This window comes from Poecilia reticulata, chromosome 4 (assembly GCF_904066995.2).
Source record: "Poecilia reticulata chromosome 4, P_reticulata-male-v2, whole genome shotgun sequence".
Lineage (NCBI taxonomy): Eukaryota > Metazoa > Chordata > Actinopteri > Cyprinodontiformes > Poeciliidae > Poecilia > Poecilia reticulata.
The window spans coordinates 25,449,541-25,461,302 of NC_088833.1; the positions used below are offsets into that span (position 1 = coordinate 25,449,541).

Sequence of the window (11,762 nt, forward strand, 5' to 3'; positions counted from 1 at the left end):
AAGAAAAAAAAATAATAAAGAAAAGCATAGAGGTACTGGAAAAAGTATGTTTTACTTACTTAATTTGAAATTTTTTCTTACCGTTTCTGTTACTTATATTTGTAGTACATACGATTGAGGGAAAAAGAGCAATTGAAGTCATCTTAAATTATATCAGTGTTTATTTGATAGCACTTTATTTGAAGGGGTGTTCATAAGACTGACATAGCACCTGTCATGAACATGAAAGAGTCTTATGAATGTTTATGACTGGTGCCATGAAGTGGCATTCTATAAATAATGACACTTAATTCAAAGTTGCATTAAAAGTGTAAATTATGCGTTATTCTGTGGATAATGACATTAGAATGCAAAGTTGCTTTAAAACCTGCACTAAAAGTCAATTAAAACCGTCAGCTTTGCATTAAAAGTTTCATTATTTACCTTTAAAATAGCACTGGAACAATTTTCAAAGCATATCATCAGTGGTATCCAATGAATATTTAGGAATTGTTAATGGACAGTTGGACTACTGAATATTCCAGTGAAATATCCTTTTGATAACTGTCTTGCTATAAAATTCTCTGATTGTAGGTACTGTCAGATTTGTAGGTAAATGACTCTGATGCAATCCTAAATACTTTCATAGCCACAGCAAAAGTAAAATAAAAAAACACAATAATCTGATATAATTTGAAGTGCACATGGTCCACCCCTTATGAATGTAAAGACTCCTTCGAGTGTCTGACGCTTTAGTCTGAGAATGATCAAAACTACCATGACTGCGTAAATGTTTGTTCAGCTCCAGTAGCCACTGACATGCGATACGGAGAGCTCCGTTTACTCACCAGTTTCACATGAACGCCAGGCGAAAATGAGCCAACAGCTCTCTGATGTAGGTGTAATTTTCAAGGAGTCTGAAGACACTGTTAGCATTCAATCGCCTCTAGAAAATAACTTTGTTGTATCCTTTTGCATTATTTTCTAAAATCACTCTTATTTAAACAGTTCTTTCTTTGTTCGATCTGAAATGTAAAATTCCACCTCATCAACATGCATAAGCGGCACTCTTGAAATTCTCTTACGGCGTTTGGTATTTTTGTGCCACTAAGAGGTTTTCAGTGGCCTCCGACTGGACAGCCAACCTGGACAAAACTTTCTGGAAGTGCTTCAGAATAAGCAAACTTATTTACCCCCAGTGCCAAAGCAACAGCAGCCAGCTTCAGACTACACCCCATCTTCTTTGTTTGTGGTGTATTTTAGTGCCTTCGTTACTGTGTAATATTTTGGGTTATTTATTTTTGTACACAATCAAACCATTATGTCTCCTAAAAACTATTTTGCAAACTTTCATTGGTGTTTCTAGTGGTCAGCTCTGTACCGCTGTCCAGACTGGTGCTAAAAACTTCACAATAGTCCCCCCTAGAACTATGGGATCAATTCTCCCAGCACATCAGCGAGGATCCAAACCCATGCTTCTATATATGTATGAGAGGAATTTTTTTTTTCCCTGTCATTTTAATATTTTACCATTCTTTGGTGTTTTATTATGTTAATGTAAAACACTTCACATCGATGGCAGTTGTTATACATCTTTATACATAAGTTTGAACTTCAACTATAACAAGATGGAATGTTGTAACAAGCAAAGACATGTTGGCGTACCATAAAACAAGTTCTGACAGTTACAACAACACTAATTTAAGGTCCATTTTTTGAATCTCGTATCACAATTTGCAGTCTATTTACAGTTGCACAGAGCTCAGAGCACAAACGGTATAAATGCTCTTCTGTGCTTTGGGTACGACTCGTACTTGCTGACGTAAAGGTCATGACAAAGCTGTCCAGACAGTGCCTGGTTGAAGAGCACGTAAAGGACCACCAGCCACCAGGTGAAAGAGAACCCGCCGAGAGCGAAGCCCAGCGAGACGTAAATGAGCAGTTCGGCGAAGTAATGTGGACACGAAACCAGTTCGAACCAGCCCCCCTCTGGGACCCGGTGAGCCAGAGTCTCCACTCGTCCTAAAAGGAGAAGCAAACAGGTCAAAGAATGCATTTAGGTTTTTCACAGCAGTTGCAGCAGAACATTCTTCTCGTTCGTATTAGTAATGGTGGCTGCGCTGCTCTTTTTGCTGCTTTCTACACTTCTTTGTGACAACTAAGACGTGTGTCTATTTTAACTTCAATAATTCTGTCTTTTTTATTATTTGCCCTTTCATCAAATTTTATTTCAGATTTTTCATCTTAATATCAATATCTTAATACATATTTTGTTTGCTTTTCCCCCGAACCCACTTAAATCATTAATAATCGTGTCCTCTGCCAAAGTCGTTTTCTCTCAGCGCTACAGTATTCTGCGTCTCTTTTGCTAAACGTTCTTGCACTTTTATTGACTTAGATCAGCATTTTCTGGTGATTTTTCTGATTCTGACCCTTCGATGTAAACCGTTAAAGTAATTGAACCTTTAAAAGTGCTTCACATGCGCCCTTTACAAACTGATCCTGCTATCTCTAAGAAATCCACTAGTCTGTATTTCACATGTATCAACAGGGGTGAAAGTAGTTTTAAATTCTTGGGGGTACTATGACAAAAAAAAGGATTTATATATATATACATATATATATAACTTCTTTGTGTGCTTTGGAGTTTCTGTGCTGATTAATTTTTTGCAAAGCGATAAAAGTTGTGTAGCTCTTGAATTGCTACAAAATAAAGCTGCATTTCCCTCAGCCCACTGGCTGCAATGTTGACACCTTGAGATGCTATGAGACCTAAATTCTGAACACTATGGCATGGAGTGCATCCCAGTTTTCCATGTCTGGATTTTATTTCAATGTCATTTGTGAATGTTAGCGTCTCATTTTCAACAGTGAAGCTATAAAGGTTGAAAAAGGTTATAATTTTGGAGAAAGTATAATCAACATCAATATTTCCACTAAATAAGAGGCAAAAACAAAATTGTTTGATAAAAGAAAAACCTCTCAGACTCTGAGCTCAAAGCACCAAACTATTTTTTTTATATTAGACAATTAATTTAATTTCACATAATTATTGCGGTATAAGCCATTTGTTTGTTAAATACTTAATGAAAAATATACCATGTTTGATGTTTGTTGTAAATGACATACTCACAAAGAACGAGGTAATTAGTCCAAGTTTGTCGTTTATTGTACGTTTAGAAATTACAGCGGCTGTGATGCACCACAGCAAAGGTAAACAAAGGTAAAGCAACTTGATCAGGTGATCAACTCTAAACCACTCCTACCTTTTTACTCTCCGTCTCTGTCATTTAAGCACACCCGTTGCCATGGCGACCTCCTGCGCTCCACAGGCCGACCCGAGATTACGTTAAAAATATAACATTCAGTCCATTACGATATTAGGTTTGCAGGCTTGATATTTATTTTGCGACCATTAATAAACCTCTCATGAACACAGAGGTGGTTGATTAGTTCATTTTAAACTCTTGCTCTGCTAGTTATTTTGATAATGGAACCGAAATGCACAGAATTGCGCAACACCTTGTTGAAACAATAATTACTGAGTTTGTTCGTTGGGTCATTAATTTGAACATGTTTTGTTGATTTTTTTGTTGCTGTTCTTTCATAAAGTTAGGAACGATCCAGAGAAGGATGTGCTGGTCTCAGCGTCCTGACGGCGTTCAGTTTGTCACCTACCTCCGAGATCGACTCAAAACCTTTCGCGATCGACGTATTGCACCGCTGCTCTAGCAAAGCACGAAGAGTTCAGAAACAATATGAAATGAGAAAAAAGTTATTCATTAACTGATTAAGTCTGTTTCAGATTGTTCTTGAAAAACTAATCAGTCACGGCTGATTAGTGGGTGAACTCACGGCTGCACAGTGAATCCATTCATGTTTTACAGCAGAGAGCCGCTCCTCTCTTGAGGGTACTGCATACCCCCACTAAATATTTTAGGGGTACGCAGTACCCTGCCGTACCCCCTTACTTTCACCCGTGTGTATCAAGGCAGCAATTTTTGTGATATAGCTGACAGCATGAAGTGAAAATGTGTACCTCACTATTCTTTGTTTAAGTAAACAATATTTCAATAAGTTAAAAATATATTTTGCAATGAGCACTTTGTGTAATGAAGGCTGGAGAACATTTGAAAAGAAATGAAAATGTATTAAGATATTGATATTGAGATGAAAATTTTTAATTAAAGGGCAAAGTAAATATAATAATTGTGTTTTACCCTCACCTAAAGTTTCTTCAGTCTGTTTAGATGTGTCAGTAGTTGGTAGAGTTAAATAAACTCCGTCGCTGATAAACTGACCTGACTTTCCTTTGCGAAGCTCGGCCAGCAGGACCATAGAGTGATGCTGCAGGAGAGAGGCCGCGATGAAGAGAACAAATCCGGCCGCACGAATCCAATCCGAGCAAGAGAGGAGAGTCCCATGACCTAAACAAGCAGCATAAGCATTTACATCACCATAGCAGAAAGGCACATGACAGTATTAGTAGAGAATCTAACCTTTTGCCGTGAGATCCGAGCAAAGCACAGTCAATCCCAGCACAATGTAATAGCCCAGGCCAAACAAATACTGCACCAGATGCATGGCTCCATCAGAAAACACACTGACAAACAGACACTCCAGCAGCCTCCTGAGGGAGTGGACACACAGCAGCAGCTGCACCAGGACCGTGGACAGCTGCGGAGCTGCAGAGAGAACACACCCCCATCAGCGAGGATCGGACAGGAAATAAAAACTCCTAACAGATAAGAGCTAGTTTACCTTGGCCAAAAGAACTGGGTACACCAGTTAAAATCTCCAACATCCCAGTCAGCCATGGTGGGTAAGACTGGAGCTGGTAGATTAAGTTGAAAGACAACAGGAGAAGGAAAACATTCCAGCAAACAGAGATGGCATAAAAGTGCCAAAACCACCTGTATGAACGAATCAGGTTTAGGTAGTGGTTTCATTGAGCTAATGTCAACCCAAACAGTTCTGTTATTTATAGTAAATAAACAATTAACACACTTTTTTTTCTAAATTAAAAAAAATCTATCTATCTATCTAACTATCTATGTAGATAATTTGTTACCGTTTCGGGACGTCAAACACTCGCAGCCACTCTGCACGGTGCAGGTTCTGTTTGGTTTTTCCGTAACGAATCAGATCCTGAAACAGTGTGAACAGACTGGACTTCCGGTACTCTCTCGGTAGCTGGGCTGAGGCTTTGTGAACGCTAAAAGCTACAAGGAAACACAGAGCCAGAAATAACCAGCAACTATCTATCAGGCTAAGGCCGAGGGAGCTAAAAGTCATGTTTGAGCTCACCTGGTTGTGGACATTGTTTTGTGCAGCGCAGAAAAACCCCCGGAAAAGGTTGACCGTGTTAATGGTTCCGCTGTCACATAAAAATTCCGAGTTTGTGACTCCAGAGGGCGCCCTTGTTCACGTTCTTGGTTATCGTTCTGTCTGTGTTGATCAGATGTTGAATTTTTTGATATTTTGTCACGTTACATCCTCAAACCTCCGTGTATTTAATTGGAACTGAATGTACAAATGAGTGCAAGTATGTGAAGTGGAAAGAAAATGATACAGATAAAAAAAATTACATAACATGTCAAGCTAATAGGAAATACAGTTTTGTTTTCAGCAAACAGAGCTTTGCAACAAAGCATGGATTTCCATAAGTGGTGTCCAGAAAACGCATTTCTGCATTTTTGGATGCATGGCAACAATAGCTTCTTCTTCTTCTTCTTTTTGTTTTGTGGCGGTTGGCAAACAACTCATAGGTGCATTACCGCCACCTTCCAGACTGGCAGTGGTGGAGAAAGTACTCAAAAAATTTACTTAAGTAAAAGTACAAATACACAGACAAAAATGTACTTAAGTAAAAGTCAAAGTACCACATTAACATTTTACTTAAGTAAAAGTAAAAAAGTACTGGCTTTTAAAAATACTTAAGTATTAAAAGTAAAAGTACTTGCTGTATGCATTGTCTAATCGCTAATATCATTAAGTGTACCAATCGTATTTAATTTTAATACATCAGTAATGTGCCATTTTAATGAACAATGCCACAGATAAAGCATGTTTTTTTTTAGTTTACTCTGTAACATAGTTTAGACTTAGATATGTGATTCTATGCATCATAATTTCAGGGATGGAAACATCTTGTCTCCTGTCCTAACATAGCATGAACTTCACTTTTTTTGCCACACATTTATTTTGAAAGAAATCCAACTGGCAGAGGAGGACATGGAACCAAGGAGCCTCGTAGCAGAGTTTTAGTCTAGACCACCGAACCCAAGACCAAATCAAAACCAGCACCCTGCGCTACATGACAATAACACTAAGTGCACCTATCAAAATTGCTTCTCAAATTGATCTGAAAGATTCACTTTCCCATAAAAACACCTAGATATTAAATACTTAGAGCTGAAATAAATTTAACCAGTGACAATTCAAACTCTTCTTCATTCTGTTTTGCTTTCATCTCTGTGCCACAATCCACAGAGGTCTCCTGCCATCCCTAAAAAAATAAAACCCTGGGCGGTTGCCCATATTGCCAATGTCAGAAATAATAATTGTCTGCACCATTAAACATAGCAATTAACAACACTCAACTATGAACACTGTCCAAGGCCCAATAAGCAAGAAGTAACCAAGCAGAAGGAGGCGACTGTCTGCCACCATGACAGGTGACGAAAACAAAGAGCAATGAGCATGCTCTGCGTTCTTGTTTTATTTATTTGCCAATTAAATATAAAGATATTTTAATGAAATAAAATAGCTACTGCAGTGTACGCAGAGCATTACAAGAACAAAGAACGGCTCTCAGTGAGGCTTCAGCACTATAGGACTTAGTCAAGATCCGTCCAGAAGAATCGGATCGTCCATGAATGTCATATTACTATATTGCACTTTGGTCACAGCGTTGTCCCATATATGCAACACCTCAGTCAACACCTCCACACAGTAATTCAGTGCATGAGTGACAACTTTTTTTCATCGCAGATGCAACACGTCTCAGTCAATACAGCTAGCTTTGCTAGCATCACGTCCACGGAGCTTACCTTTCTTAAAGCTTTCCTTCCAAGTGATGTTAAAAATTGGACAAAGTCCCGCCGTCTGTGAAAGCGAAGCGCTGCTGATTTTATTGTATGATTTATGCAGCGCTATTATATTACTGACGCTCAGAGGAAACCACTGCGCATGTCTGGAGCTCCGCGTGCGAGTAAAGGTGGAGCCGATGGGTGACAACAGACACTACGTCACGTTATTGCTCGGATTTTACGGCGCCACCTTAAATCCCTGAACTTCACATTATAACGGAAAAAAGCACAACGCGACTTGGATGTAACGAGTAACGCGACAGTTTTGTAGAAATGTAGTGAAGTAGAAAGTACAGATACTTACTGTAAAATGTAGTGGAGTAAAAGTAGAAAGTATCCATTATTAAATCTACTTAAGTAAAGTACAGATACACGAAAATTGTACTTAAGTACAGTAACACTGCAGACTGGAGTATAGATTAGATGTCCTATCAATATAATCTTCCCATAATACCTGACTTCCTAAGAAAACTAAAAATGCTGTTAAATGCTACATCCTCAGACGATCTTTGCAGCAAATTTTTAATATCTAAATTATTTTTATTTCTATTTAACTCTCTGATTAACACCTCTCTTTCCCGATTATACTTTTTACATTCTAGAAAAATATGCTGCACTGTTTCGGACTCTCCACAATAACTACACAAACCTGTACTATGTTTATTAATTATTTTCAGAGTACTATTTTGCCCAGTATGCCCAAACCTTAATCTGGATATAACATCCTCTTCTTTTTTATTCCTATTACCTTCCCTACATTCCTCTACTTTTCTTTTAATGCTATAATAAAATCTTGCCTTTTCTTCTCTATCCCATAATTCCTGCCATTTCTTTTTAATATATATTTTGCTTATGCTTTTGATCTCATTTTTGCTTATTTTGATATTTACCTCAACACTATCCCTTTTTGCTGCGCTCTTAGCAAATTTATCCGCCAACTCATTTCCTACTATTCCAATATGAGCAGGAATCCAAATTAACTTAACCCTGGACCCATATTTTTTAATTCTAAAAATTGATTGATTAATATTCAATATGATATCTTGTCTTGTTTCTGAATTCTGTTCTAAAATACTTCTTAATGCACTACTTGAATCTGAACAAATCAATATTTCTTTCTTGTTTCCTCATTCCATTCTAGAGCCATTAATATAGCCATTAGCTCACCTGTATAAACTGTCAATCTATCTGTTATTCTTTTATTTTTCATAATATTTAAGTCCGGAATTATAAATGCTATTCCAATTTTATCATTTATCATTTTAGAAGCATCTGTATATACTGGTAAATATTCAGCATATTCTTTATTTATATACCTTTCCACCTTTTTTTTTCTATTTGTCTGCCTTTTCCCAATAAGCATAAATCAACTTCAGGTTTTCCACTTAACCAAGGTGAAGTCTCAGGAATACTCACAGGACTAATTAAATAATGATTTATTCCTATCTTACTTATATCATTATTTATAATCCATCCAAAACTATTAATTCTCTTATTTTTTACTTTTTCTTGACAAGGTTGTAGCATAGCATTTGGAGGATAATTTTCTTTGTGTCCTTTAACATTTGCTCAATAGTTTATGGCTAGTTGTTTTCTTCTGAGCTCTAGTATTATTTTAATAATTCCATTATTTGTCCAAACTTTAACCGCATTAAATTCAAGATCCGTATTTTTTTGCATTTGAATAAATTTTATGTTTTCCTTTATAAATATAGCGCATCCTCCTCCACTTCCATTTATTCTATCTTTACGTAAGACTGCATAACCATGAATACTAAATTGCAATGATGAGTTAAGCCATGTTTCTTGAATACATATTATGTCTGGTTTTGTATTTAATTTGTTAATGAACCCTTTAAATTCCTGTCCGTTAGCTATTAAACTTCGAGCGTTCCATTGTAGTATTAGAATTATGTATTGATTTGCGAAGCTTCATTTTCAGACGATCCTTCTCCATATCTAAGTTCATCCTGAATTTTTTCCCATGACAGATCTTTGACATTAAAGAATTTTGCTGCTGCCTTTACTATAATTTTTGTTTTTTCAGTTTTAGTTCTTGCTTGCTCTGAACAGTTAATGATATATCCCAGAAAAGGAATAAGTTTTTACCAGCAACCCTCCCGACCCCACTGAGGGACAAGGGTGTAAGAAAATGGATGGATGGATGGATGGAATAAGTTTTTATAACGTGACATTATTTTGAGTATTATCTGTCTCCTTTTTCCTTTCTAACTGTGGTTTGGTAGCATTTCCGTACTTTTCAACTCTTTCACCGCCTCAGCATAAGTAATTTTTTTTTAATCAGTTTTAATTTTCTGAACTTCAGTTGCTTCTTTCCTTACCACACATCCTGCATAAGCTGCAGCATGATTACCTCCACAATTACAACATTTAACTGGATTCTCTCCACGTTCACCTCCACATCTTTCCCCATTTCCAAAAGCCTGCAATCGTTTTATGCCTGAAATCTCTCCTCCTTTTATTGTTTTCTTTAGTTCTTCCAAGTTTTCTCCAATTGGGATCACTGATATTACTCCTTTTGTTCCTCTTTCTTCCCCCACTACCTTCCTTTCCACCACTTCTTTTTTACATACCATTTGGAGTTTTAATGCCTTATTCTTTTGTTCAACATTCTTACAGATAATAAGAAGGCTCCCATCCCTTAAAACTTTAGCCAGTTCCACATCTCCGATAACTTTCTTTAGTCCATTTGATAAACTGATCGGATTCACCCCAATCATATCTTGTCCAGTTCTAAATTTTAATATAACTTTAAATTCTTCAATTTTTTTCTTCCTTACCTCAACACTTTCTTCCTCATCTTCCAAAGATCTTTTGCCTACATTTAGTCCTTTTTTACTCTTGTCTTTCCCTCCCCCCCTTTTCTATTTTCTACTAAAGCCCAACCTGTGTCCATATTTTCATCTTCTGAACATCCCCCACTACAACTAGCCATCTTAATCTACTCACAGTCCAGATTATGCAAAAATCGCCTTAGAAATCAACTTATTACTCGCCAGTGGCAACAATAGCTGCAAGTGAACTTAGTTCTTGCAGGTTGACCAGTCATCATTGTGTGTTCCCTTTTCACAATGTGACTTTAAATGTGACTTTAAAGTTACATTGTGTTTTGAACGGAAAATTTGGCTGGACCTTAGAGACAGTAGATTCCAGGATGCATGCCTCTTGGAGGAGCATGGTATCCTGTCTGAGGAAATGTGGACTGCTTCCTTTTCTCCCTCCCCCCTCTCCCAGTTCCCCGTGCCAAATATGGGACCCTCAGGTGGCCCTCAAAGATTTGCTGAAGGTGTTTGTTCCCCAAACATTTTAGAAAGAAGCTTTTGTAACACACAAGAAAGGTTACTTTAAATGCCCTTAGTAGTAGATGGCAAGTTAAGTTAATTTACTAATACCAACTCTACAGAAGTATAAAGGAAGTTGGGGATGATCAGGAGATTCTAAATTCGGGGGAGTCTAGGTGTGAGCAACAGAGGAGAGCACACAATGTATATAAAAAAAATGTAGAATTTAATATAAACATTTGTGGATCCACATTGTACAAATAAATAAAAATTGCATGCTTTAAAAAAAAAATAAAAATAAAAGAAATAACCCAGACTTTTTGATGTCTGTCAAATGTTCTTTCAAAGTTTGTTTAGTCTTTCCAATGTGTTTGTGAAATATTTTTTCAATGTTTCATATAGTGACCAGTCGGGTCACCATCTACCGGTTCACTCAGTCCTCTGGGCTGGGGCTCGCCATCCAAGTTCTTGAAAGGGTGATCTTGATGTCTTTGGGCACAATGCTTCAAAAGTGCTCCATAAGGGAAAAAAACCTGACCTGGAAGAAGGTCAAAGTATAGCATCTTAAAATTCAGGATGCTAATATCAACAAAGCTTAAGCAACAATTAAAATTTCAATCTAAAAGTGCCAAAGTACATCTATAACACTAAATCTAACATTCAAAATGTGGATTAGAAACCCGCATTAAGTTGGAGGTCTTCATCAACTTTAAATTTGAAAATCTGACATGGTTAATATTGAATTGACTGATATGCATAGTGAAAGTTGAATTACATTTATTTATTTATTTATTTTTATTTTCACATTTAGTTTTGTGTTCACTTTCTATTCATCATAAGTAAATTCCCAATTTTGTAAGATGTGAAAGTACACATACTTTAAAGCAAAGTTCAATTTATTTTTCATCAATTTATTTTAAATAAAAATCTAATAAATATTATAAAAATAATTTTTTTGTTTTGTTTATGCGGTTGCCTCGTAAGGGGGGGGGAGGAGAGCGTCGCTCCTTCACCCTGACGATCCTTCCCTCGGGAGGTTGGGTGGTGGGGGGCGCCGATCTATGTTTTCGCATCCACCTGAATAATGTGTAGTTGCGCCACTGGCCATTCTTTTTGCACTGAATTGTGGGACGCTGGCCTTTACAATCTAGAGGTCTGAGAACACAAACCACTCAATGGTGAGAAAATGGAAAACATTCATCAGCGCCTCTCCGGCCTCCTGGCGACCGCGGGAGCTCCAGCGACGCTGACCGTCAGTCATTGCAGACGCTCTCGCGCAGTTCCGATATGCCGATATGCAGGCGATATGCACTGATGCGTTCGGCAGTGCTGACGATGCACAAAAACATCTCGTGGAGATTATTGAACGTTCTATTTAATAAATGAAGCT

At 37.3% G+C, this 11,762-nt stretch overlaps 1 protein-coding gene across 1 annotated transcript; it reads right to left on the minus strand.

Moving 5' to 3' along the window:
* Window positions 1-1,555: 1,555 nt before the first annotated feature.
* Window positions 1,556-5,337, minus strand: srd5a3 (steroid 5 alpha-reductase 3). The gene is made up of 5 exons (XM_008407464.3): window positions 5,051-5,337; window positions 4,741-4,892; window positions 4,479-4,664; window positions 4,281-4,406; window positions 1,556-2,001 (listed from the first exon to the last, which is right to left on the minus strand). The coding sequence occupies exons 1-5, from the start codon at window positions 5,272-5,274 to the stop codon at window positions 1,742-1,744; spliced, it is 948 nt and encodes a 315-aa protein (XP_008405686.2). The 5' UTR covers window positions 5,275-5,337; the 3' UTR covers window positions 1,556-1,741.
* Between the last annotated feature and the right edge of the window lie 6,425 nt (window positions 5,338-11,762).

Excerpts from the sequence above, each read along its gene's own strand:
- srd5a3 (XM_008407464.3), bottom strand. The coding sequence starts at position 5,274 with ATGACTTTTAGCTCCCTCGGCCTTAGCCTGATAGATAGTTGCTGGTTA. Across the intron at positions 4,407-4,478 it reads CTCGGATCTCACGGCAAAAG|GTCATGGGACTCTCCTCTCT; the intron begins GTTAGATTCTCT and ends CTGCTTGTTTAG. Across the intron at positions 2,002-4,280 it reads GCTTCGCAAAGGAAAGTCAG|GACGAGTGGAGACTCTGGCT; the intron begins GTCAGTTTATCA and ends TTCTCCTTTTAG.